Here is a 27945-nt window from a genome sequence, read left to right on the forward strand (position 1 = left end):
AGTCCATTGTGTCATCCCTAATTGGATGTCATATCTATTCTTGCTCTTGAGGTTATATTTATATAGAGCTTCAAATGGAATAGATTAATGATATTCTACAAAGTGACATATCCAAATTAGGTCAATAAATCTCTATTCATTGGTCTTATATTGGGTTATGTTCATAAAGTAGGTTAAGTCCCACTACTTAGTATACTAGTACAGTGGAACCTCCCTTAGCGGACACCTCTCTATTAAGGACAACCTCACTATTAAGGACACTAGTTTTGGTCCCAAATTGGTTGTTTCCATTCAATTTGACCTCTCTAATCAGGATACCTCTCTATTAAGGACAGCACTTGTCAGTCCCGAGGGTGTCGTTCATAGAGAGGTTCTACTGTATAATACCACATGACCATAATTATATATGTCAGTCCAATATAGGATGTGTCACTTTGGATAACTTGGGAGGAATTACTGGATTCAGGTGTTTTCCATAAAATGCAAGTGAAATATGGAAATAAACTGATATAATGACAGTAATCAGTAATCAAATCACACAATCCAGCCTTAATTTAAGGAGTAAATCCACGACGCGGCAGTTTCTTCTTCTTCCTCGAGAGTTGTGTTTTAAAGCAAAATGACTGACAACTGCACAGATGGCATTCCAAGTACCGCGGAGCTCTTTCAAGGTAAGTACACCAAGCTTACACTCCGGACGCAGAACGGCCTCATTCCTCACCCTGACGGATGACGCGATGGGCTGCCCAGGGAGTCTAACCAAGCCTTGCATAGTCTTACATCACTGATGAAGACTCGTTCCATCCTTGACCAAATTTGGGCTGTCGGAGTGGCCTAGTGGATACATCAGCACCTGTCACCTCAAGAGGTCCCGGGTTTGATTTCCAGCACAGTCATATGTGATAGAGAGGGTGTCTCTCTTCGATAGGGCAGGATTCAAGTTCCTCCGGGGTCTCCAGTTTCCTCCTTCTTACATTACACTCACCCTATATTGTTTAGAGCTTATAATGTCCTTGTTGACACTTAGCTCTCAACTCAATATCTGAACATACTATGGCTCTCAATATCTTATATATCTTGATATGATTTATAATGTTGAAGTGAAAAAACCAACAGACTTCATTTTGTCTCATCTGATCTACAGACACTGCCACACCACAGGGTGGACACAACCAGCAACCTATCTCACAACCTCCAGGTTGCTAATGACAGGTCCTAGTTGATGACATGTCACAACATGCCCTCCTGTTGATGACAGAAGCCAACAGAACTAGTGCCAGTTGATGCAGACAATGTCACAACCTGTCCTAAAATTAAAATCAAACACGAGATATTAGAATCCATCTCAAGGCCATGGACAACAAGTTATTTCATGTTACATGTATTTAACCACTTGCACCAACAGATCTCTGTCATGTTTTTTCAGATGTAGATGGTGGTCAACTTGCAGTTGTTGTGATATGCTGGATTTTAACACTGGCTTGTGTCGGAATCTATATCGAAGAGATTATCTACATCCTGCGGGTAGATGTAGCAGACAGGAAAGAAAGATCAAGACCAATATGGATCCTAGGTATATATCCAGTAAGTATACTTTGTGTACAATCGTACAGTGCTATGCATACTTGAAGAAGAGTCCACTGAACATATTCCTTTGTTATGCAGTGAAATTCATCATCACCCGAGTACACTTTTGTATTGGCTTTACACTGGCTGCATTGAATTGTGCACTTGTCCACCCTAGATATCAAAGAACATGGCCATTGGTATCGTCTTCCATTCTGTCTGGATGTATAGCATTGTATGCTTGTAACTCGCTTGCCCACAGTGGTCCAGAGAGTTTCATGAGAACAGTAGTAATGCTGTCATCAAAAATGTTGCGATGGCTCCTGATAGATTTTACAGTACTAGCCTTCGTTCTTATGTCCATACTTGTACACCAACTCCAACAACAAAATGGTAAAATTAAGAGGAACTCTGCCACCTGGACTACCGAAGGGACCTGTTGATGGACACTTGCTGTCCTTAATAGAGAGGTGTCCTGATTAGAGAGGTCAAATCGAAGGGATCCGAGACAACCAATTTGGGACAAAAAAGAGAGGTTGTCCTTAATAGAGAGGTGTCCGCTAAGAGAGGTTCCACTGTATTTGGTAAAGGTAGATGTTGCTTGATAATTTTTTCCTTGTAGGCTGTATCCCTCACATCAGTGATATCCGTTTGTGTTCCAAGAGCAACACTTGTCAATGAATTGGTGTCTGCTATGTAAGTACATGTATACCAATAAGTTTCCCCAGGAAAACAGGCCGCGTGGGGCATCCTAGTGATACACTCGTTCCCCAAAACACAAAGGGTCAAAATCTTCACAAACGGGACAAAACATATCTCTCATTTCCCAGCTGAAAAGCAGCAGGATCAATGATCAGGCTCATTCCAATACGGGGTTTGACCAGAAAGCAGCAGTCACCGCACAGGGATGTGATCGATAATTTTTGGCTGCCCAACACCTACTTTCCTGCTGCTAAAAGGGTATCACACTTAATTTTCACCGAGCCTCAGGCGGTATCAAGAGGAGGGTGAATGAAAAATTCCGTTATGCAGTTCAATGACTGGAGTCTGTAATGTAATGCAACGTTATGTAATGTTACCCAGATGCCCAGTTCCTGAGGGGAACTCGAAACTGCTAAGATTGATCAATGGAAGCTCATTCCCAACTAAGGTTTTAACCGGGCCGTTCAAAACTCCCCAGTTTTATAAGCGTTTTGTGATAGGTTTCCTTTGAGGAAAATGCGAGAAAATAAAACCAAATCAATCTAATGATAATACGATTTCTTTTTTCTTCAGGTACCTGTCCATCTGCATATTGCAATTCCTGAAACTCATCGTCAGTTACTTCGGTGGCCGGCAGCACATGATCGCAGTTTTGACGGATCAGAAAATGAACCTGAGGAGTCCGCCCTGCTGTTGCTGCTGTTTCTGTCTCCCCGAGATTACAGTCACTAAGTAGGGGAATCAAATGGCGATTCAGACTTCTATATCATCCACAACTTCCCGATATGCTTAGAATATTTTTAAGACAATGGATCATGAATGTCCAAGCTTGTTATCTTTTGAGTCCATTGATTGAGAAACTAATGGATTAAGTCAAAGGCATTGAGCATTGAACAGATTGTAAATCACCTCCAAGGATCTGGTTTACTTCAGATTCACGTCATCACTCATCACTTTTCACTTGTCGCCTGTCCTAAACGTGTTCTTTTATTGACTTACGCTTGAAAGCCTGTCAAAGTGCATTCTAGCTTTACTATCGGTATTAGATCTTCGTATCGATTCCATCTGTAGAAAGACAAAAGACGCCCCCGGTTGGCTTGGGTGGTCATAAGACAAGAAAAGTGACGTCACAAATCGTATGTAGCCAGCTCTTTGGAAACGGCACCAGAAGGGCAAAACCATTGGCCAGACATGGGAGTACTAGTAGTGCATTGCATTAGTACTACATGCACAGGTGACCCCTATGGGCAGTACCCATCCACTCGTTCCCTGGGAACGGATGATACCTGTTTAAAGAACATGAACATAAACTGTATGTAAACTCAGAATTGGCAATATTTGACCACTTCCTTGCAGGTACACCCTAGTCAAGATGCACTACATGGTCCTTCAAGTTGTCGTTATCAGACCTTTGATATTTTTCGGACAGGCTATCTACCTAGCTGATTTAGGAGACTCATCTGCAGTAAGTTTGTCATAAAGACACGGTTATGGACCCTTGTCCCCAAATTGACGTGAAAGAACTCGTGCCAACTTTTATCCCTACAAGGACAAGGGCTATTTTCAGAAATTTTTGATAAAGGCACAAATCTACTCAAAGATAAAACAAAACCAGGTCCTACGCTGACCTTTTGGTTGTGACTTGGTCCTAGGTTTCCATGACAACACAAGTCATCGAGTTCTGCCAGGCTTATTTATGTAGGAACAGGAAGTAGGTAATACATTCTCACAGGCCAAAAAAATGTACTTTTGTGAAATATCTACATGGCACATAAGGAACCTTTATATACGACGTTCAAAAATTCTTGTTTTTCTTTTCTTTTTCATCCAGGCACCATCAGCGCTAAACACAGTCGCCTCGACATTACATCTGGCCAGCACGCTGACAGCCATGTATGGTCTAGTATTAGTCCACCGGGTAGCAGAACCACATCTGGAAAAGTTCCAAACACAGCGTAAATTCCGGACCCTGCAGTTAGTCCTGCTGTTTTGCAACTTGCAGAGTGGTATCTTTAACCTGTTGGCGAATAATGGAGTTTTTCCTTGTACCCCAGGTGGATTCACATCAAAGACTAGAGCATCAAGTAAGTGGCAAAAAAAACGGTGATTTTTTCCTACCATGCATAGGCCTACTGTATCAAATGTCTTGTTTTTAGGGGAATGATGGTCCCTCGTTCTGAATTTTGAATAAGACTTTTTTTAAAAAACAGGATGTCGAAACTCTGGGGGTTTCTACTTTGGGAAAGAGGAGCGGTAAAAATCATCAAGTGACTCCGTTGGTTTCTATTATAACACTGCACTTTATGTGATCTCTCACTACCGTCATCTCATCGTACACAGAATATAATTTACAGCCCCTTATGGTGGACACATTTTGGAGTCTTTCTCAGCCCGGAGAGGTCATCGTGTCGAGCGAAAGAATAATAAAACTTGATACTACGCCAAGTGTTTCTGTGCCTTTGAAGTCTGTAGAATTACCGACACAGGATAACAAAGACAGTTATTGTTCTTACAGATATGCACCACACGCTGCTCGTATTTGAGATGTTTTTGCTCTCACTCGTGGCGCGCTATTTCTACCGTCGCAAAGAACCCCTGGCTAACTTCAGTGCCCAAGTCGGTGAACGGCTGGCCGACAATGACGTTTTACAGAAGGAAACAGACAGAGCCAATTATGGCTCAATTCATATGACTGATGCGGTCTTTGAAGGATTGGAGGACTCCGGTAATAATGAACTCTTCCTTTGAATCAAAACAGGCAGGTTTCTGTGAAGGAATTACAGTTTCAGCGAAAAAAAGTTAAAGTTTAAAAGCACAAAAGTCACGTTATCCCCAACGGTTACGTTAAGTATCCTAATGGACGTTATCTCTTTCAGTTAAGACTTAACGGCGCCGTTAAAGCTAACGTGATTTTGACCAACCCAGCCCAATGTAAATGTAATGTGGTAGATTTGTCGGATTAAATGATGTAGTTATGTTCAAACTTACGTTAGAGAATATGGCGGGGTGAGCAAAGGTGGATTCTGGTTTCGTCATCAGAAATAAACCCCCGATCTCTTCAGTAATCTTGCTCTTTCAACTCGTCTTTCAGGGCTATATACTATCATGGATCGGGTCACTTATAAAAGACAATACCAACCAAACAATGGGGTTTCCCAGGCAGAATCGACCAGGAATCCTAGTGAAAATCCTTTACAGAATGACACTCCTGGTGTCAGTAACTCGGTGAACTCCCCCGTAGAAGAATTATCTGTATTTCGATATACATAGTTTCAACATGAAAAAGCAGAGCATGAGGAGAGTTATTAATTATGTTCATCAAGCATTTCTTTTTTTAAAAACGGTATCTTATTTCATTTAGATTTCATTTAATTTCATAGGTATCAATTGACTACATGTACATGTACTGCATGAATACCAGTGTATGATATTAGAATGCAATACATGTACATGCACTCTCTCATTGTCTATTTGCGTCATGATGTCATTGCAGAGGTAGATAATGCAATGGTGTTAATCAATGATGCAATTAATTGCAAAATTAGTCTGCTTCAGCCAAGTGGTTCAAAATCAAGAGAAACCGAATCCTGTGGATACCCTTTGAAGGTGCTAATGTTGTTTGTAAAGAGAATAGAATCAATGTATCATTAGATTATAATAATGTATTTGCATAATATGCTGTCATGATTTTGTTACATTAAAAATGTTTCAACCAAATGAAAAAATTGTCAATTTGTACATCTGTAATCACCTCCAGCACCATCATGAAGCAAAACAGTCAAACTGATCTTTAAGATATCACAGTCTTCCAATTATCATTGCGTCCACTAATTCTCCGACTTTGACAACAGGCCTCTCCTCTGTAAACGGCGGCAACAATAACATGGCTTTGGCTGTACTCATACTGAGCAGACGGCTGCTGATTTGGTTTCCTGTACTGATGGCTGATGGGATACCATCGTCGGACGACCACTCTAGCACGGCACGATGATACTCGGGTCGGGGATCGAGGTAGACATCGGAGACAACCTGGAAAGTAACATTGCAAAGTTAGGTCGATCTGTTATTATCAGCTTGTCAAGCTGCTGTGGTGTGGGGTAGCGCAGTGGAAGAGAGTCGGCCACATGATCAGGAGGTCGTGGGTTCGATTCCCAGCCGAGTCACTGCTTGGTTCCCCGACTGGTCTAGTTCAAGTGAGCGCCTTCTTGTTGCTCCTTGAAACCCCTGATTGATTTCTGTGGAGACCGGGGTAATAATTTGATATCCCACAGCGCTTTAACAGTTCCATTACTGAGGAGTGCTATATAAATGCGTGACATTATTATATTATTACAGTGGACTCTTGACTTGCAGTCAGGAGAGTTCTGGTTTGATCTCCACTGATAGCGTGAGACTGTAGGCAGGTCTCCTTGTCTAACTGATCTCTCTCCACCCATGTGTCTAAATGGGTACAGGTCAGAAATGCTCAGATTGCAGTGCTGGTTGAGCAGCTTTTCTTTTTCTGAGGTCAACTGAATGGTTATAGGACAGACCAGGGTCAGAGTGTAGATTTGGATGATAACCTATATCGCACTTCATATCAGACTACAAACCCAAAACTTAGTTTCACACAGTTATAACTCTTGATTTTTAAAACTTTCATTTATCTACGGTACCTGCTTCAAAACTACAGCTATTGGCCTTGAAAATTGAGGCTCGTATAGTTTTTACACTCAGAATATGCACATGATTACTCGTCAATAGATAAGCTTTATACGTGTCTATCCGAATTGACGGACTTGAAGGTCAAGTGTGTGATTACTGGTCCAAATAAATAAGATCACTTGGACTTATTGATATTTTTTATTTGGGTGAAGTTTTGCTATTATGTCTGCTGACTAACACACACCTAGGTCACAATAAAGTCCTTTTGGAGACTAGCCTCAGTTATAAATCAAATGATAACTGAAAAAGCACTTACACTTTTCTACCTGTGCAGCAGTCATTGAACTTAAGACACACTCGCCATCAAGTTATCTTTGAATGTCAATGACCCCATGTTCAGATCAATATCTCAACATGCTATAACTCACTCATTTCAAATTATTTTGCAAGAAGTGTAGATCTTTACCTTTGCTTTTACAACTGTGTTCTTTGGCTTGAGAAATCCTGCCATTTTCCTAACGGCGGGCAGCACATAAAGATTACACGTCACGATACATGACACTGGGTTCCCTGGTAAACCAAAAAATAACTTGTTCTTGTCCTCAAACATTACAGTTCCAAAGGTTGTTGGCTTCCTATAAAAAAAATTATTTCATAACTCAATAGTTCACTTGTGTTCGTTGAAGGTGGTTATATTAGACAAGGTATAACTAATCAAGGACAGAAGAATGATAAACGGATGAGATGTTCTTATTTAAGGGGTAAGGTGTTCGACAAAATAGGAAGTGATTAGTGTATCTTACCCTGGTTTCATAAAAACTCGGCCAAAGTGAATCTTCACACCAAGGTCTGTTTGAAGAACCTGCTTCAACAAGTCCTGAAGATAAAAACATATCATAAAGGGGTACGCTGCTCAGCACGATCCCCCCACATCCTGACTCCGTCCGTAGATGCGGCAAGGATATGTCGTACTGATGGATACCAACTTTCAGACATATATTTGCCATACCTGAGGATGGAATACGAACGCGGGGGGATCATGCCGACACAATCAAGGCCTCTACCCCGGCCTGCCTCTTTTAGAGGTTGGGTCACTATCGGTAAACATGTCAGACAGTCTGTTGACAAAAAATGTGGAAAAAACACATGTTATTGCTACTGCTAAACAAATCTACACATATCATTTCGCTCTCCGTTCGGTAAGTCACAACATACACATTTTCTATTTCGACTCTTAAAAAGCAATGAATTTGCCCTCCAAATTGCACAATTTCAAATAGTTCAGACACCAAAATGTTTACATGTATTGACTGAAAAATCACTGACCTTTTCGCCCATTGAGACTCCACCAGACGTCACAATCACATCAACTCTCTTCATCGCTTTCCTCAACATCTCTAACAGGGCATCAGCACTGAAACCATAAAATGTCTCTTCAATGAGGCAATCTAAAAGGGACTTGTCTAACCACAGTAATAATACAACAATCCTTTGACATTTGGGAACAATATTGAAAGACATCTCTACACTGCTCGAATGTATTACAGGACAACTCATTTATAGGGACTTTTTTTGCTCATCATATGACTTATGTATCGTTTATTCGTCTGTGAAAATTTCAACCTATACCTCCAAAAGAAAGGATTTAAATCCATTGAGAAAGAAATTTCGTATGTAAATATTTACAGAGGAATTCTGCTCCATGATGGAGTCCTGATGGCCACCACCTGGATAATGCATAGCTGAAATGAAGAAAATCAGCTGAAGCATCCTAATAGCCTTACCTGTCGGGTGCCACCCCAAGATCCTCCGTGGTAACCCCATGGTCCTTCAAGGCCGAGAGCAGTGTGGTACGGTTACTGTCACGAATCTTCCCAGGCTTCAGAGGCTCATTAGGCTCAAGAAGCTGAAAACATTAGAAATTACAAAAAATACAGATTTGACAATGACGGATGGGAAGGGTAGATTAGATCCTTTAATCCACACTTGATCCTGTAGTTAAGAAACGAAGTACCGGCAGAGGTTAAGTTCCTTACCTCATTGCCCGTGGACATGACCCCCACCACTGGACTTCTGGACACCTTGACCCTGGTCACGCCCACTGTTGCTAGGAGACCAAGCTCTGATGGACCAAGAAGTTGATTCTTTGACAGGATCTTCTGGTCTTTGGCAATGTCTGAGCCAACTCGTCTGAAATAGTAAAAGGTTTGGTCATAATAGGTGCACCGTATGAACAAGTCACAAAACATTTCCTTTGTACATCAAAACATACTCGATGACTTCACCCAAGCAGTGAAAGGGGGAAGATAGGAATGTCTGGCTGTTCTTGTCATACACTGTTGACAGATGCACAGAGAATAATACGTTACAGCCACTGTCAAACGCCAGAAGCGGATTCATGAGTCAGAGAAAGATGTTTTTAACGTCAATTTCCAAATCATGCTAAATTTCAACGAATTTTCTCCAATTTGAATGAGGGGGGTCACAAACCCAGTGCCCCCTCTGCATGGATCTGTGCCTGAACACTACTGGGGATCCCTTTATTCATTAGCTACTAAAACTAGAATTGATCAGCAAAGGGGACGCCTCGTGCCATACCTGATATCTTGTCCCGGCTTAGGCGCTTTGAGTATCTTAATTTCGAGTTCTGTTTCCCCGTCATCGCCTTCTTTGGTCAGCTCAGTGTCCTCCACTTGAACAACAGCATCCGCACCTTCTGGTAGTGGTGCTCCAGTGTTGATACGCAAACAGAAACCAGGTGAAACTTTATCCTTGGGCTGGAAAATACAATAATGACGACTGATGCAGAGATTCTGAAATGCGGACTCTCCAAACATTTGCACTTCTCTAAAAGGTTGTTTCTAGTAGTTGGACAAGCAGTATTCGAATCACTGGTGTCCATCCTTGATTTGATTCGAGCAGGAGAGGACAATTTCATCAACACTGATTTCTTACTTTGCAGCTGTAATTGCCCTTCTGAGAGGACTGAGCCATGGAGGTAGAAACAATATCACATTCGGATAAGCTACTCTAAAGTTACGTTCATTTTGAACATCGTTTTTGATGGAAATAGTAAGGTGTTGATATCTCATCAACAAGAAATTGGTTCTTGCATTGCTTTTTGTCAGAAGAACACAACAGTAGACTGACATTATAAAACCATCAGTTGAACACAAATAAAGTTGGAAATAAGATTTCTCAGGAAGCTTTTGCATAGTACTATTCATCTCCTTGCAAAAACCTGTACACCTTCGTTATATATCAGATAGATATCATTATTAGATATCACTATTCTCACTCACCACATCACCAGCCGTTGAATCACCAAGGACTGTCCGCAGCCCAGCACCATCAGAGGCTGTAAATGATAGGGGGAAAGGTGATAATGGCACAATGTGAGCAACTTCAAGAGTTCATTAGGCAGAGCGTAACATCAGATGAACAGCCCTGTTTTACTTGTTCCCTAACTATGAATATCTGGTTGTGGATACTGGTCTAGATGGCCAGAAGTCCACCAATAGGTCTTCTACATTTTGGCATCTTGTCAAGACATGGTCGACAGTCATTGGCACTGTTTAGCCAAATCCACTCTTACAGTTAAAGGAGTAAGCCATTCATATTTACGGGTGGGTCAGGAAAATAGAAATGCAGTTATACACAATGCTGTAGTGCCATTATAATGCATACAACTTAGTACAGGAACTTGGTATATATAGTATTTGTAAATCTGTCTTCACAATGGCAAAGTTGAAATTTATATTCAGCAGGCATTTATGCAATTGGAAATTTTAGATTCAATTACAAATTTCAACTATCAATGAATGGCGTAGGCCTTTAAGTTGTGAATTACAAACAGTTAGTGCAAACATGATGAGAGACACTCATCCAAATTTATGTTTTTGACACAATGACTTGACTTACCTAGGACAGCATAGCCATCTTTGATTGAAGCAGGGAATGGAGGGAGTGGATCAGTAGCAAAAACATCTTCAGCCAATACCTTATTTAAACCATCTGGAAGTGTAATGATGATGAATATAGAATGGACAACGAGATGTTTTACCAGGCGCTTGACTACGGTGAGACATCCTGTATCAGTTTTGCATGGAGCAAGTTGAAGCACATTCTATGGATGCAAAAAGGATGATAAAACGTAAATTGAGTTTAATAGTCATTCACAACAGTTAAACCAATGATTCTGACAACAAAATAGTGTGTTAAATGGCACCTAGGCTCAGTACTAGATTAATTTTGCAAACAATATGCCTCTTGAGCACGTCTGCTACTGCAAAGGTACGACGGTGAACAGACAATGTAGTCAGAGCGGATTCTGTTGACTGCATGGGATGGGTTTATTGTTGAGTTGATGTCAGCAGACTTCAGTCAGTGCCGACATGTTGGGTGATATGAATAAAGACTAGCAATTGCTTTTACTGAAAACCCCATGTACATTTACACTACACCTTTCTGTACAAAATTGAAGTAAAAGCATTTGCTAGACTTTATTCATATCAGCCAATGTCTTGACGGGTTGTGACCAGATTATGATGTCACTCGGATGTGACATATCTTTCTGTCTTCCAGTGGTTGTCAGGTAATAGTAGACACCAGGCCTGATGCCCGTCAATACTCGTAATTTGATAATTCATTGCTGTTTTGCTATGTTCTTGCTCACCTCTGAAGTCTATAGTCTCCACCCCAAGCATCTGAGCTTCCCTCAAGACAGTTTCAAGAGCTTCATCTACAGATATCATAGGAAAGGGAGATGCCCGTGGTCTGCGGGCTACCTTGGATGCATCAACATCACCTAGAAGAGAATACAGTCTTGAGGATGCTACAAGTTTTTCTTTTTGTCTTTGAGGAGTCATCCCATTGTATTCTGAACGTACAATGCCAATCAAATAATTCAAGGGTGCTAGTTGAAAGGATACATTCTGAACAATATATACAAATTGAGGTCCATGATTCTCACCAAATGTACAATATTAGAATCAACACTTTCTTTTAAATTGGAGACAGTGCCCTGTGGTGACCTTTTTCTCCAGATGTCATCAAGGCCAAAAGCCTATTACTCCTAAGTACCATCACATGGGGTAACTCTGAACACCTGGCAACAGATGTTTCTCACCACAACAATTCTTTCTGGGTCTTTAGAGTTACTCCATTTTTCAAAGTCACATCATGTGACGGTACTTTAACGTGATAGGTTTTCGCCAAAAGCAATAATCAACACACTCAATGCAAAATAAACCTCACATTTGAGAGCAGGTGACCGATTTGAGTAAAATCATCAGCAGTACCACACTTGTTTGCTTTTATCGCACTACCCAGACAAAAACTGGATACTTACTTTTATGGTTGTGGCCGTGATGGTGGTGGTGGTGACGAATTTCGTGGCGACAGTGCTGAAATCGAAAACAATCCTGCATTGTGTGGACTTGGAACAAGAATGCTCCACTTGTAACAGATTTCAGTACTGACGATTATATGGGGGGGGAGGTTTGCTCTCTTGATCAGCCAAGGGCATTGTTTTCTTGATTGCCATATGACAAGATGACTCCTTGTAGCTCAGGGTCTCTCTAAACCAGTGATGCCCCACCACATTTTTTGGCAATAATTACTGATCTCGAAAATGGTCGACACCATAATACTGGTTACACGTTTCTTGAAATACAACAGAAGAACATTTATTTCAAACAATTTTTATTCAAATTTCTTAGAAAATATCACAATAGCAATAATCATACATATATGTTTCAAATCATTTGAGTTTCATGAGCTGTAAATTCATATCTCTAGCGGCCTTCTCCATGAGCTGAGCACCAGGCACCCCAGGCACAGAGCCTGACACAGAGTAGTAGCTAACACTGGCTGTTTCCTCGGTTCTGAGAACAGTCTCTGTAGTTGGCGTGGCAACATGACCAGTCAAAGGTGCCGAGTTTGTTGCCTCGACAAAATTATGTGGCGTAGCGGGCAATGTAACCTGAGTTTCAGAAGCAGACGTTACCGGGGCTGATTTGTTTTCATCAACCTGGGTAATGTTATAAGTGTTATGGCCCGAGTCTGTGTATTCCATGAACCTGACGTTCTTATCGACTTGGTTGCATGCCTCGTATGTCACGACAGGAACTCCTGAAGTTCCTGCGTGCTGAATCACCATGACTGTCTCTTTCCCCGGGTCATATTGTAGAGACACCGACCCAGCCTCAGACGGTACCTCCACAGAACTTTGCGATCCTGTCGGTACAGTATCTGACTGCTCCTCCCTATCATCCCCACTTTCTTTTTCCAATGCCTTTTTCAAGTCGTCAGCCGAGAACTCATAACTGCGTTCACTGCGACGCTTCTTTAAATGCGACATGAAGTAAGAAACTTTTCTTTTGGAAGGCGTCGGCAGTGACGTGCCACGTTTTTTTTCAATATGGCTATGAACCTCAGAAGCGGCATCAGACTGATGCAACTTTGCCAAGATGACGTCTTTCAAATCTTCATCGATTCGCTGTGTTTCTGCGAGAGGTGGCTGCCAAAGTATTTTCGAGTCGATAGGCACATGGTTTCCGGAGATGTGAACCCTCCATTGTGTCAGGTCGCTCAGGAAGATTTTCAAATTGATAACCACGGAACAGTTATGGCGATCTTGTCTGTGGGCCTTGCCTTTACAGCCTGAAAATAGAATAATAGAATATAAAGTTAGGCAATGAGTGATTTTAGATGTGTTTTGATCATGAAACATTGTATCGAATCATAAGTTAGATACAATGACAACTATTTCTCCAGGAGACTTAGCATTGGACTTCAAGCTATCCAAACTGATACTGGAACTCCGGAAACATGAGAAGAAATGACAATGATGTGACCACACAAGCTGCAGTCAGGCATATAGCCTCAGGTGATTTGGATTAGTTCCAGTTGCTATTCTGTTAGGGGGTCAATTTTTGGTACTTGACCTAATCGGGGCATTTTCGCAACTTTTCTAAACTCAGTCTGTTGCTGAGGAGCATGTAGACATCATTTGAATACCCTGGGTGTGAATGGCGTAGAATTTCATTGCAAAACTTGAAACTCAAGTAAGGAGACATCACGTCTAAAGCAAATATCATTTGGGTCACATCAGAAAAGTCGCCTCTACTCTAAAAGACCTGAAATGGATCTAGTGACTTTTGCATCCGAACTCTTCACATCTGGACCTCAGGTTCACTCACCAGGTTCACATTTTCCAAAACCACCACAGCTCCTCTGGCAGTTCCCATGTCCCGGGCACCACAGATACCAGTTGACGACGTATTCATCTCTCTGATTCTCCGTCTTGACGAGTTTGCTCCGTGCCAGGCCTTCCTCAGTGTACACAAACACATCATCAAGTCTGTTCCTTTGGTGGACGTTCTTTCCGCGTTGCCAGCTGCCAGTATCGACGGCTGTCTCTAGATGCCGCGGTGCCACCAAATGCTTTTTCACATCCCTTTTCCCGCGATTCAAATACAAATTTCTCAGAATCGGATGAGAATTTAGAAACGGTTTCAAATGTGGCCCAGTCTTCACGAAACATATCTCACCACCATCTCCAACAGGTTTATTTCTCGACCTGGTATTAGGTTTAGTGACACTCTTTGCCACACTTTTCTCTTCAGCCTCTCTCAAAATGTCATTCTGTAAATCCTCAAAGTTGTACACCGAACTCCGGTCCACAGCAGCCACTGCCCTCTGTTCGTTCTCAGTATCTATAATCACATACACAGTATCCTGTTGCGCTTCATCCCTAGCAGTGGTGCCATCATAAACAAGTCCGCACACGTCGTATGGTGATGTGATTTCTAATCCTGAAGTTGTTGTCTTTCCAGCCAGCGCACCCCTATCACTCATGGATGGTAACAGCACACCTTCAGGGGCACTTGTTTCTGGTTTGTCGTCAATCTGTGTGGAAAAAGTCACTGCTTCACTTCCTAGATAATCGTTCTCTGACAACATTGATAAAACAGATTTGGTATTTTGATAAACTTTATTTACTGCAATTTTCTACTGCAACTATAGGGCCTACGTATATCAATGATATCTGCTAAGCCAGGACCAAGGGGATGAAAGTTACAAAGCAGGAATGGATGGAAATAAAACACAGTGGTAAAGCCACGTGATATGAGGATAAGGAACATACAAAAACAACTGTTAGAATCCTTTCAATCTTTGAGCAAGTGGATTCTGATGCATTGAACTACATCAACATCAAAAGGTCTAACAATTCTTTTTATGAATCATATGATGGTCAAGTTTTCTCTGTTAATTAAGTCTTGGCCAACTGCTATCAAAGAGTTTTACTTTTCTGCGAGTAAAATGTTTTCGCAAGTAAACTATCAAATGACTTCCTAAGTTCCAGTGACCAGAAGAGAGATTAAGATTCTGGCAAGACGTGAATTAATGATCCACATTCAGAGTCAAAGATGTCCCTTTTTGAAAGGAATTGCACTTGATCGTGCTTAAAGTTGACAACCCAGTTAGAACTTGCCTTGGACTGGTAAACAAGCAGGAATGAATTGGGCATACCTGGTGCAGAGTCTCCTGTCGTCCTCCCTGCTCCTCCTGTAATACTTTATGGACACTGGACACATTGGCTTTCCGATCATGGAGCAGATCCACAGCATGCGGAAGGACTCCTGCCACAAACGTCAGACATTCCTCCGAACCTTTTTTGCTGCCAGGAAAGTTTATAATCAACGTGCGTCCTCTGCTACCACACACTGGTCTGGAACATAAAATATTAGTCATTGGTAAAGGAAGCAGAAAATATGGGTAACCTGGGTAGATGTTTAGATGTTTTTTGATGTACTTACTTAGCTGCAACATGATGGTTCAAGCCATCAAAAGCGCTAGGGTGTAGTGGATCCTAACCTTGCCGTGGTGCATCTCGCTGAGAGTCCCTGTGACCCTTAGGGCTACACTAGTCGGTGCCCTCGCTTCTGGCAAGTCCAAGCATGCTAGACAGGCCTTAGGTCAGGGTCCAGACCAAAACTATCCAAGCATTGTTGATGACACTACACGGAGATATCCCCTTCATATTTACCAGGCAGCTTTTGGCCAAAAACCTTTTCCATCGCTATACAAAGTTGCAGAAACGAGAACCTGAACTTTTTTAACACTAAATACTTCATATTTGTTCACCTGAGGATGACCAAGGAATCTGGTTGGAAGGTAGTGACAATTAGGTTTTCACAGATTTAAGGAGTAGCAAAAACAGAACAATGCATTATTAAAAACACTCTCAAGTCTCATACCTTGAAAGGGCAGCCAGTGGTGTGACCTCCAGCGATTTCTGGATCATTGTAATAGTCAAGCCAGGTGCTTCTTTTTCGATCACAGATCTGGTCGCCTAAATGAAATACAGAGAAAACATGCGTCACAATAATATCTGGCAGATTCCAAACTTGAATCCGGCTGTCTTGAGGAAAGAAATAATGTTATAAAGGCACAATGTAACTAGATGTGTGATAGATAGATGTGTTAGATAATGAATTAAAAATATATGTACTTTAAACCCCTTTTAGTTTAATCAAAAATATATACTTCAAACACCTTTTGCCTATGGCCCCTCAATATCTAACTCTGCAACACCCTCTTTATCTTTCTCAAAACAGTTCCAATAGTTTTGGATGGGAAAGGTTAGATTGTTTACCTCAGGTGTGACATCTCTTGGGGAGAAGCCTGTTCCTCCAGTGGTGAGAATCAACTCGATGTGTTGGGTATCACACCAGTCAATTAGCATCGCCTGAAACAATTGAAAAACAAATCCATACTGTCTGTGTAACAAACTGACCTTGTGGCAAGCATAAATTAAGACTAAGACTAAGAGTGTCTTAACCTATGCTTGCTTGTGGGGATATGTGAAAAATAGACCAGGCATGATGATATAGCAGATGAGTTTCATGTTATCTGTCTTTGGTTTTCGATTCTTTTTTACAAGGAGAATGATGGAGTTGGCAATGATAAAATTACAGACAATAATAACCCAGGAAGCCCTACCTATTTGCTACCTGTTCACAGTAGAGTCAATGTCATTAGTTTGGACCTTATTTAGAAAGCTCTGATCATCATAAGCATAGATGCTATTTTAAATGAAAAGTTAACCTTGGGGAAAATGAAACTGCACGTAAAAGAGAGAAGAATATCAATAATACGCCTTTCCTTTACGAAGCTTTCGACCTGGTCCCATTTTAATAAGCATTTCTTTATTAAATTTGAAAAGAAATACTTTATCTACCTTTATTTGATCCTTCTCATCTGGGACAATATCAGTCAGCACAACAGTGCCTGGGATTCTGAAAAAATAACAAGAAAATACACGCTTAATGAGGTCATCCTCTTTTGTTGCAATTTTTTTTCAACAGCAAAGCAATAAGTCAGTTGAGTTCACAATCAAATCAACACTCTATCTTCACCACGGTGAAATAGATGAAAATATTAGATTAATAATTTTCACACCAGTGTTTGTATTTTGACCCTTTTTGATTGAAACTTGTGAGAATATTAGACTTGCAAAAATAGAAGTAATTCGCCTCGTTCCTGATCAGTGCCTCTACTGTAGGTGGAGCTCTGTTGTGGGGACAACAAAAAGCTGACTTATGGGGTCAGCCTTTTGATGTTTCTGACGTGACTTCAGAATCAACATAGCCTGACCCCATTACTTTGCGAAGTTCGGACACTCCACCGCAAGAGGCGCTCAGCTGGAAAGAGACATATTTAACATACAGATTCTTTTCTTCAATCAGTCGCTTCAGATTTGGCCCGCTCCTATCATCAGCCTTCTTTTCGTAACAGCTGTCACTGACTGTAAGTGGAAAAAGAACAATAACTTCAAAGCACTGACATAGCATGTAGCCTAGTATATATTGGGAACGAGTTTACAATCCCCGATCACACCCCAAAAAAAGGTAATCGGTTGACTAACCAAGCACCACTGTTCAATGGATTTATAGTTGAATGCGATCAAACTAGGTCATTTCGGATCGGGGATTCTAAAGTTTAGCCATATATTGTACCATAACATCCACTTCTGAAGTCATGGCGCATGGGACAACACCCCACAGTCAAATTTTCACATGTATGAATATGTCTCATTTTTTTTGGGACGTGCTGTATCAATGCAAATTTTTCCAAATCCTTTAATACATCTCGATTTCATGATAATTACAGGAAACTATTTGATGTGAGCTTTAGTGTATTACTGGAACATAGCTGAATACACATTTCTAACTTAAAAATGAACAAAAAAATTGCCTGTTAGAATGCCGATTTTGAGTTTTCCACCCATATTTTCACCCAAATTTTGCGAAGCCATTTTTCTGCAGCGCCATCTGACGTGTAATAATAAAACTAAATGATGAGGCAATTATGAGCACAAAAACGCCTTGCGGGTTATTGGATCTCTACATATTATTTCTCAAGTTAGATTCTAGCTATCTTTTTGCATATTCCAATCAGAGTTCATCTCGTCCATCGTTTTATATTTGACACTTTGGTTCAAATATTTACAAAATTCCGAGACTGCCAGCACGGGGTTCTGTGGTGTAGCGGTTATCACGTCTGCTTTACACGCAGAAAGTCATGGGTTCGAACCCCATCAGAACCTGCTTCATTTTTTATTGATACTCAGATTTTTTATACAGTGTTTCAGATAATTTTTTTACCCCATTGAGTTCTTCCATCATCCACTCATTCGGGCATTTAAATTGATTGACATAAAATAAATCTTTGTGTCAAATGATTTAATGATGAACAGTCTTTTTAGGTCATTTTGCTTCTAATTGAACCACAATACTAATTTAAAGGGGACTATAGGCAAGACGAGAGCTAATTTGGCCATCTTCAAGAGACTAGTATGAAGAGGCTAGGCTAGGCTAATCAGTCCAGGTGAGGCTTGTCTCATTGATTTTATATGTTATCTCATGTTAGGGTTATAGGCCTAGTTAACATGTGCCTAACCAGGAGACAGTGACAAACAAAATTACTTGCCACGTATTATGGAGGTACTAACCTCTGCACGTATCTCAAAAAGTTGGGTCGGGACAGTTCCTGAGAGGTTTTACAGTTTTCCGATATCATGCTGCGGCTTGAGCGGAATCGACCATACCAGTAACGACGACCACCGTTCAATTTTTGCAAAGTTGCAGCAGAAGGGCGTTTTAAGAGTGTCGAAAACCAACGAAATCGTGAATCTATATTTGTTTTAAAGCGTTAATGATCTGAAGGTATAAGGCAAGAACGCTTTACAGACATTACATGGAATTTTCATTGAGTGTCCATCAAAATCTAGGTCATTTTGTAGGCACCCAACAAACATCCAAGTTCAACAAAAAAGCACCCAACAAGTAAACAACAGTGAAGTCATCATCATCACAGCCACAGGCTACAGCAGCACAGTGTCAATCAGGTCATGCAGCATTCAGAATCACATAACATCAATCATTTCTTACGTGTGGATCACACGATAGTGTCAGTATGAGTAGTGTTCAGTACTGGCAGTATCACAGTACAACACACCACATTGGCCAGGAATTCTTTCAAACATTCTGCACTAGGCTTCAGTGTCAGTGACTTGGCATATCATTCATTCTTTATTTCAGAAATGTGAACAAAGAACTGCCACAATGTCCCTCCTCACCCTTATATCAAGCACTCGGTGTTCAAGTATACGCCTTGTTCCAACCAGAGCATGGAAAGCGTGTATATCCTCCAAGACTTTTCAGCACCTTCCATCGCAGTCGTACAAAACTCTTTCACGGATATCGATAATCTGTGCTCCAACCAAGCCAGTTTATGATGGGTTCATTCTTGGCTGCAGAAACTGCAGATTGTTCCGATTGAGCCAAGGCAGTCGAGCTGGAGAAGCAGTGAATGGTAAAAAGATTGACCCTGTGAAGTTGGGGACGAAACGGCCGGTGCCGAAGAAGTCGGATATGGCCCGGCTGTTAAGGTTAGCAAAACCTGAGAAATGGAGATTATCAGGTAAAGTTTGATTATTCAATCTCATATGTCTTTTTTCTTGTCAGCATCTCTTTCAGACAAAAAAACTTTATTGGTTACATGTTAGACACAACAGGCTACTGTAACTGCCAGCTTGACCAGGATTCTATTTTAACAATCCTTGGGATGAACTGAATGATGTAAATGGGTTGAGTAGGGCCTGGAAAGGAAAGGCAATGCTTTCCTAAATTTAAAACCATAGGTTGTGCCTGCAGGACCTCTGTCATCAGATATGAATTTTACTGTTATATATTGGGATGTTGCCATATACTCCGTCGTGATGAATCCATTTCCGAGAACGATAGTGAATGAAGTCTCAGCAGAGAAACACAGCTATCTCTTTTAAGTATTTATGACTCCATCTGAATTCCGCAGAAAAAAGGGTTACATGTCGGCTGACATGTAATCTACCGTTCCAGCACTTTACAACTACGTTACAAGTTCATACTGAATTCTTAGAGAATCCCGACTCGCGGCCTCTGAGAGAGAGACTGGCAAAATAGATGTCACTTGTTTGCTTGACTTTCCCCAATTGCAGAATCAAACTGCATTACACGACCAAGCTCTTATGTGATTCATCACTTCAAAAAAAAGAAAGTAGTTACCAGCCAATCATGGATTAAATCATCTCTACCGCGATGGGGCTCACGTGTTGTCGTGAAAACGACTTTAATGATCTCAATTACAGAGGAGCCAGGAATAGTTTAGAATTGCTGAGATAACCTGAGTGCAAACTGGTCAACACATTAGAGAGGTTTAGCAAATTCATTACACATCATTACAAAGACCTGGGCTTTTTGTACTGTCACATTTTAACTCTTTTAAGAAAACAATTAAATGCCAACTGAGTTATTTGTCTAAAATGATTGAAATTGATATTCCAGGTGCTATAGCCTTCCTCCTCATCTCCAGTACCGTATCCATGGCGATTCCATTCTGCATGGGGAAGGTGATTGACATTATCTACACATCAGCCAAAGGTGGCCAGCTGAAGGAAAAACTAAGCAACATCTGTAAAATTCTATTGGGGGTCTTCCTGATTGGTGGAGTGGCTAATTTTGGGCGAGTCTACTTAATTTCTGTCTCTGGTAGGTACATTTGGACCAAGTTAGTCCTGAACCTTTTCTGAACCAAGCCAGGGATTTTTCGTTACGATGATCAATCACTATCACATATTCATGAAAAAGAAGACTAATGAAGTATGCCAGGATAAGTGCTAATTGATTGGCATAGAATAACAACAACTGTCTGGTCAGACAGTTGCCTTATTTGAACTTGTTATAAAACAAAATCATTTTAAATAATATAGTATTGATATTATAATGATAACTACATGTAGAAATTCATTACAAGAAGAAATCAATTACAATTACATGTAGGCCTTTATGTAAAAGTTTACTTTTTTGAACAAAATATTTAATATTTTGATATTTGCTCTTCTGTCACATGACCCACTTCATTTCTCAATTCTATATCTCTGTCAGCTGTATGATATTGGCCCAATGAAAGATTGTTCAATTTGTGATTGGAAGGCGGCATGCTTGACGGCTGGCAACTTCCTTATTGAATTTTTAAAATTCTTGATTTCCAGGGCAGAGAATAGTCAAGACACTGAGAGAGAAGTTATTCTCATCAATAGTCAAACAGGACATTGCGTTCTTCGATAAGAATAAAACTGGTGAATTGATCAACCGGCTATCGGCAGATACGACGCTGGTCGGTGCGTCCATCACACAGAATATTTCAGATGGTTTGCGGTCGACAGCTCAAGCCATTGGTGGTATCGGCATGATGGTAGGTGGAGTGTAATTCATGAAGTTATCATTTCTCATTTTTTGACGTGAGATGATAAAAAATGCAAATTCCTTCAAAGGAAAACGCCTTAAACAACTACATTTCATCTCAAGAGCATTTCAGAAACATCTCTAAAACAACTAAGAGGACACTGGGTAGATATTTTGATACCCCGGGTCAAAACCTTAGGGTCTAGATGACGTCACACCACACGTCTTGGCCTTCATCCGTCTGCCACCAAACTCTCAGGAAGCCCTGCAAAAAGATCGATCATAGAACTTGACCGGATCCATTGCTTACACACACCAGACCCTTCGGTCTAAACATCTTTGAATTGCTAGTCACCAGACCTGTGATACCGAGCCACGCCCTGACACATTTTATCTGATTGCCACAGAATTGTCAAATTGGATTCCTGTTTCGCCTATTCACTCTCAGTCCCTCTCTATTTCAGTTCTTTGTGTCACCGAAGCTCACTCTGGTTGCCCTGGGTATTGTGCCACCAATTGCTGTCGTCTCTATCATCTATGGAAGATTTCTAAAGAAGATTACAAAAAATCTACAAGATTCCTTGGCGAATGCTACTCAGGTAGGTTCAGTTTCATTTAAGTGTGCCTACTGCCGAGCAGAGAAACTCAGTAACGCCTCCATGCGGCTGATTATATTGTCCTCACCGAGCGAGTGTGCACATCACCTTGTTAGTGTAGGTAGGGCTAATGCGCATTCTCACAAGGCGTAGACATTGAGATAGGGGCAGCGGTAGCGCAGTGGAAGAGAGTCGGCCTCATGATCAGGAGGTCGTGTGTTCGACTCCCGGCCGAGTCACTGCTTAGTTCCCCTACTGGTCGATTTCAAGTGAGCGCCTTGTGGTTGCTCCTTGAAACCCCTGATTGATTTCTGTGGAGACCGGGGTAATAATATGATATCCCAAAGCGCTTTGAGCGAGAACTATAGTGTCACGGAATTGCGCTATATAAAAGACTCATTATTATTATCATTATCATTTGCAGAGTCTTTGCTGTAAATTCTGAGCTAGGTAATCTACAGAACGCTGTATGTTTTATCATTCAAACTAATGCTGACAAGGTACGGACATTAGGAGCTGTTGCAGAGGCATTGCTGTACATAATACTGTAAACTCATAAATGTTTGTGTACGTTTTAATTTCGCAGTCAGCAAACTTCCAATAAGTATGAGACCGCAAACAACAAAATTTGATTGAAATTACTGATTAGGCCAGAGCCCTCTATTAAAACCTGTGTACATTACGTGTACATTGTTGTGCATAAGTTTTGGTAAAAAAAGTACACCTTGGACCAATCAATCTGCACAAAATTTTATATGTGTCAAGAAGAACCCTTTGCCAATAGCATAATAAAGTTTAAAAACATTCCAATACCGATTGCCTGAGAAAAAAAGATTTCCGTACACCATATCCATCAAAACGTCACTGGCGCATTGATATGGCCCTGTCAAAATACAAGTTCTAAACTGACCAGTGAGACCACATTTTCTTAAATTAAGGAATTGAACCCGAGGCGGAGGACCTTGGTTGAGTTACCAAGACACTCGAGGGTGGAGCTAAAATACAGTCCAAACCCGAGCCGACAGGCGAGGGTTTGGACGAAATTTTAGCTCCACCCGAGAGTGTCTTGGTAACTCAACCAAGGTCCGAAGCCGAGGGTTCAATTTCTATTCTAAAATACCTCAAACTTAAAAAGATAGGCCACGAAATAACTTGAATATGTGCGAATTTGGCAGATTCCATCCATCGCCTGCCCGGAGCGCCGGTAGCGCCATTGTTTACATTATGTTACGGCAGCGCGTATAGGAAGTCCGGATCGGCTCGCTCAAGTGATGCTAAAATCCGCGCAAATGGGCTATTTGGAGCGTTTTTCTCAGCAAATATGTGTAGTGCTCATTAAAAAACTTAGGGTGGTTGATGCTTCCTTGGCTGATTTGTGTTTGAAGCAGTGTTTTGAGAGCCTCAAACTTCTGAAGTGAGCTGTGTGCATGGTTTCCACATTTTAGTGCAACCCGAGGGAACTTTGGTAGAGCATCTTGGTTGTGTGTCCAAAACACTCCACTCTCAGAACGAGGCTTATGCATTTTCCATTTAAAAGTTGACTTTACGGTACCAAGGTATTTTAGAATATATTATCAAAAAGCATATTTCTGTGATGGCCTGACTCTGTAGATTAAGAATTAACCACAGATTGAGAATTAATTCCACTTTGGTCCATCCCAGCCATGTATTTACCACAACTTGACATTTTGATAAGCTCTATGTGACTGTGCCACACTTCCGGTCGTGGATGAATACATGTCTCTGCCCATTAAACTAAATTGGTTTGGTTTCAGGTGGCCGAGGAAAGGCTCAGTAACATTAGAACTGTGCGAGCTTTTTCACAGGACAACAACGAATTGGGCGCTTATCAAAAGAAAATTCTCAACGTTCTCCAGATATCGATGAAGGAATCCTTTGCCAAAGCAGTATTCTGGGCATCTGTAAGTTGAACTCAGTGAATCATTCAAAATTTAATCTAGCCTTAACTGTTGTTGATCAAGATGATACTTAACTGATGTCATATGCTGCAGTGAGTACTTGAAGTTGGTTACATGAAAATCGTCTTAGGGTTTGCCATGTTAGTTTTTTGATTGAAGGCAAAATCTGGATGTCACCATGACTCGAACCTGTCAATCTTAGTTTTGACTACAGCAGCAAAAGCTGGAAATGGCACTGGTAGTGCTGTCGTAGGTGTTGAATTAATTTTGATGTACAATTCAATATGAATTGGAAATGGTAGCTGATCATGAAGCCTGGGGAATTGGCAAAAACGTTGCACTTCCCTGCTGAAGTGGAATCCGAACCTCAGACACTGATTTAAACAATTTTGTTCCTTACTTGTATTGCAGACTGGTTTGTCTGGGAACATTGTGGTCTTGTCCGTGTTCTACTATGGAGGTTTGATGATGCAAGATTCTATGATCACGGTAGGAGAGCTGTCAGCTTTTCTGTTGTATGCTGCTTACATTGGGATATCAATGGGAGGTAGGTAGTCAGGCATGGATCCCTGTTTTGCGTGCTGTCGTCAATTCGAGGGGTTTCGCCCTTCACACCCGCAGACTCAACTGCTCCCCTCATTTCCAAGTCCCGTCGGCTCCGCTAAATTTACAAGTTACCCCAGAATTAGCTGCATCTTTTCTAAAAGTAGTTTTATGCAAAGTAGTGCACATCTCTGCATGTCCTTGGTGATTTCATCGATGAACTCCCAATTTACTCAGTCAATTGAATGTTTTGGAAGAACAAGTTTAGACATGAATTAGTAAGTACGAAGCATGCACTGGTGTTGTGATGGGTAAAATTATAGCATTCTTTTCAGGTTTGACTTCATTCTACACTGAACTGATGAAGGGTCTGGGAGCAAGCAGTCGACTGTGGCAACTTGTGGACAGAAAACCAGCTATACCAATCAGTGGTAAGTCATTTATAAGTGGAGCGTCGACCTCATAATGGGTTTGTGTCTCCCGACTGAGTCTCTGGTTGGTCTCCCTACAGTGATTCAATTGAGCATAATAGCTGACCTTTGAAATCCCAGAAAGTTCCCTGTGAAGACGAGATAGTAATATTCCCAGAGCACTTTGAGCAAGGTATTTCACCACAGTCATATGAAATATAAAGATTTTGTTAGGAGCTGTTACTGTACCAAATACATTACAGTGAAACCTCTCTTAGCAGACTTATCTCTCTTGCTCCCAACTCAGTAATTTCCATTGAATTTGACCTCTGTAATCAGGACATATCTCAGTTAAGGACAGCATTTGTCAATTCAAAGGGTGTCCTTGATTGAAAGGTTATTCTGTACTCGACTTGTTTTCATCTCCTTCCAGGTGGTCTTATCCCCTCAGACCCTCTCCTTGGCAACGTAGAGTTCCGTGACGTCCATTTCAAATACCCAACCAGAGAAGACAACCCCATCTTCGACGGTTTGAATTTGTCCATCCCAGCTGGCCAGATTACTGCAGTGGTTGGCCCAAGTGGTTCTGGTAAATCAACATTAGCCGCCCTTCTACTCCGGTTTTATGATCCAAACAAAGGTAAGTGGATTGTTCTCACTGTTCTGTTCAAATGTGTATTAACACTTATTCGACTCAATTCTTAGAGGATCAACTTGAACTTTGGGTCAGTGCAAATTTGCACTTGATTACGTCATTGTCCCAAAAAACTACTTCTTATGAGCTTGATTCTAACCATGTGTTCATAAAGGCCATTCAAACATTAAAATCAGCTACAAATATCCTTCATCAGGTCACTGAGCTATATCACTTGATATATTATATGGAAATATTAAACCACACACAAATATTGAAGTGTTGAAGTACTTTTGAGATGTATTCGACCTAGTTCATTCTGCCACCTGCGCAACCTTGTCAAACTCATCGTCTTGTGGTGACGCTGACTGACTTTTCAATTTGGCGATGCGATTACAGGCACTACGGTCTCAAACCTCGTTCCCAGGCCGACCCTAGGAGTTTGCTTGATACTTGCTGTAACACTTCATTCCTTTGTAGGTGATATTTGTTTTGATGGCCAGCCTCTGCAGACATTGGATCCGTCATGGGTTAGAAGTCACACAGGCACAGTCAGTCAGGTAAATATTGTGTTACTGCTAACCTGAAATATTCACGGCCATGCTTTGCTCATGAATAAGCTGACCTTGACCCTTTTTGATTTGATTGATGTTGGAATACAGCTATGGATGAAATTTGAATCTTAGGACGCGCTGAAAGATGAAATCTTACTGCCTGAATCGAAGGTACAGGACTGGCTGCAAGTCATGTTAGTGTCTTGTCATGTAGGCTGCTGAAATACCGAATTTTTTACCAAAGATTATTACTTTTTTCCATTTCCAGGAACCTGTGTTGTTTTCTTCATCTGTTGCTGAGAACATTGCGTATGGTGCGAGTGATGTGAGCAAGGTTACTCATGAGCAGATTGTGGAAGCAGCCAAGAAAGCAAACGCGTATAACTTTGTGTCTGGATTTGAAAAGGGTTTCGATACGTTGGTTGGAGAGAGGGGTCTGATGCTGTCAGGTGGTCAGAGGCAGAGAATCGCCATTGCCAGGGCCATTATCGGTAATCCAAAGATTCTTCTTCTTGACGAGGCCACAAGTGCATTAGACGCAGAGAGTGAGTTTCTGGTGCAGGAAGCTTTGGAACGACTCATGGTTGGACGGACTGTCCTGACCATCGCCCATCGCCTCTCCACGATTAAAAATGCAAATCAAATAGCTGTGATGGACAAAGGTAAGATTGTCGAAGCGGGCAGTTACAACAGTCTGATGGACATTGAAAATGGACTATTTAGGAAGCTTGTTGAGAGACAAACCATCTTTGGAAATGGCAATTCGTGATATTCTGACTGGTTTTCTATTCTGTTGCTATGCTTGCACTCCTATTGGCATGGAATCAGGTATATGCCACATAGTCCTGGGTGAATCTAAGTTGGTCCTTTCCAGTGATATGTACACTTTATCTTACTGTAGCGTCTTTGGTGCTGGGGGGAAAAAAGTTTTATTGTTTCCTAACAGATGATTTAAGCTGGTATGAATGAACCAAGCTTCTCCCAGGGCTTGAATGTCTGCTGTTGCATTTTCATTACCCATCAGTTAGCAGGGCATGCGGCTTTGTAACTATCCAGATAAATACAATAAGTGAGGTTTCCCTCTCCTGTTCTGAGAACCAATTCACCGAGAATGACAACTTTTTGTGTATGACGTCATCAGTTTTAGACAGGTCTTCACGTTCTCGAAAGCGGATACCATGAATCAGACCATGGAACCAGGTGGCTCCTTAATTTGGAACAGATAATGGCAAATTTTATGGAACACTCGGGCATTCACATTAAGTTGAAAACCATGAAAAACTGTCTATCACTGCTGGATTTCGGTTGGGAATGCGAAACCCTTTTCCACATATTCAATAACAGAAAGCCATTCTCATTGAATTGGTCTGGGAGCAGGAGAGTGAAAACTCACTAATATCAATAATATAAATACAAGTTTGGTAGTGTTGACTATTTTTACATCAAGTAGATTTCTAAAAGTATGCTGAATAAATGATTATTATTATCAATTACGTTTCTTCGTCTCTGTATTTAGCTGAAGTTAAGATGTGTTTAAGTTGTGGCTTCTAGGGTTCCAGGACACCCTTTTAAAAGTTCCAGATCA

The 27945-nt window shown here is 41.1% G+C and overlaps 3 protein-coding genes and 1 non-coding gene across 6 annotated transcripts; 3 read left to right on the top strand and 1 right to left on the bottom strand.

Annotated features, from left to right (window-relative positions):
* Positions 1–358: 358 nt before the first annotated feature.
* Positions 359–5572, top strand: LOC135484080 (organic solute transporter subunit alpha-like). Of its 2 annotated transcripts, none has more exons than XM_064765181.1 (8): positions 359–671; positions 1427–1584; positions 2189–2262; positions 2842–3000; positions 3625–3733; positions 4100–4352; positions 4784–5026; positions 5360–5495. In XM_064765181.1, the coding sequence occupies exons 1-7, from the start codon at positions 620–622 to the stop codon at positions 5014–5016; spliced, it is 1038 nt and encodes a 345-aa protein (XP_064621251.1). In that variant the 5' UTR covers positions 359–619; the 3' UTR covers positions 5017–5026; positions 5360–5495. The 2 variants fall into 2 exon arrangements, with proteins under 2 accessions (XP_064621251.1, XP_064621250.1); XM_064765180.1 differs by having other exon boundaries at positions 360–671; positions 4784–4993; positions 5360–5572.
* A 388-nt stretch (positions 5573–5960) lies between these two features.
* LOC135484079 (gephyrin-like) lies at positions 5961–18247 on the bottom strand. Of its 2 annotated transcripts, XM_064765179.1 has the most exons (17): positions 18175–18247; positions 17647–17725; positions 17159–17216; positions 16574–16666; positions 16176–16270; positions 15448–15646; positions 12263–12317; positions 11588–11719; positions 10834–10926; positions 10215–10270; positions 9511–9689; positions 8949–9102; positions 8697–8818; positions 8239–8326; positions 7716–7789; positions 7379–7547; positions 5961–6297 (listed from the first exon to the last, which is right to left on the bottom strand). In XM_064765179.1, exons 1-17 carry the CDS (start codon positions 18233–18235, stop codon positions 6067–6069), a joined length of 1938 nt encoding a protein of 645 aa, XP_064621249.1. In that variant the 5' UTR covers positions 18236–18247; the 3' UTR covers positions 5961–6066. The 2 variants fall into 2 exon arrangements, with proteins under 2 accessions (XP_064621249.1, XP_064621248.1); XM_064765178.1 differs by lacking the exons at positions 5961–6297; positions 7379–7547; positions 7716–7789; ... (6 more) ...; positions 11588–11719; positions 12263–12317 and adding exons at positions 12655–13575; positions 14115–14823.
* A 206-nt stretch (positions 18248–18453) lies between these two features.
* Trnav-uac (transfer RNA valine (anticodon UAC)) lies at positions 18454–18526 on the top strand. The gene has a single exon. It is a non-coding gene; the product is annotated as a tRNA-Val (tRNA).
* A 511-nt stretch (positions 18527–19037) lies between these two features.
* Positions 19038–27823, top strand: LOC135484081 (ATP-binding cassette sub-family B member 10, mitochondrial-like). Its single transcript, XM_064765182.1, has 11 exons — positions 19038–19145; positions 19521–19902; positions 20805–21008; positions 21512–21714; positions 22169–22303; positions 24076–24222; positions 24631–24766; positions 25098–25193; positions 25606–25812; positions 26287–26366; positions 26629–27823. The coding sequence occupies exons 2-11, from the start codon at positions 19545–19547 to the stop codon at positions 27127–27129; spliced, it is 2067 nt and encodes a 688-aa protein (XP_064621252.1). The 5' UTR covers positions 19038–19145; positions 19521–19544; the 3' UTR covers positions 27130–27823.
* Positions 27824–27945: the final 122 nt, after the last annotated feature.

Source organism: Lineus longissimus, chromosome 3 (assembly GCF_910592395.1).
Source record: "Lineus longissimus chromosome 3, tnLinLong1.2, whole genome shotgun sequence".
Lineage (NCBI taxonomy): Eukaryota > Metazoa > Nemertea > Pilidiophora > Heteronemertea > Lineidae > Lineus > Lineus longissimus.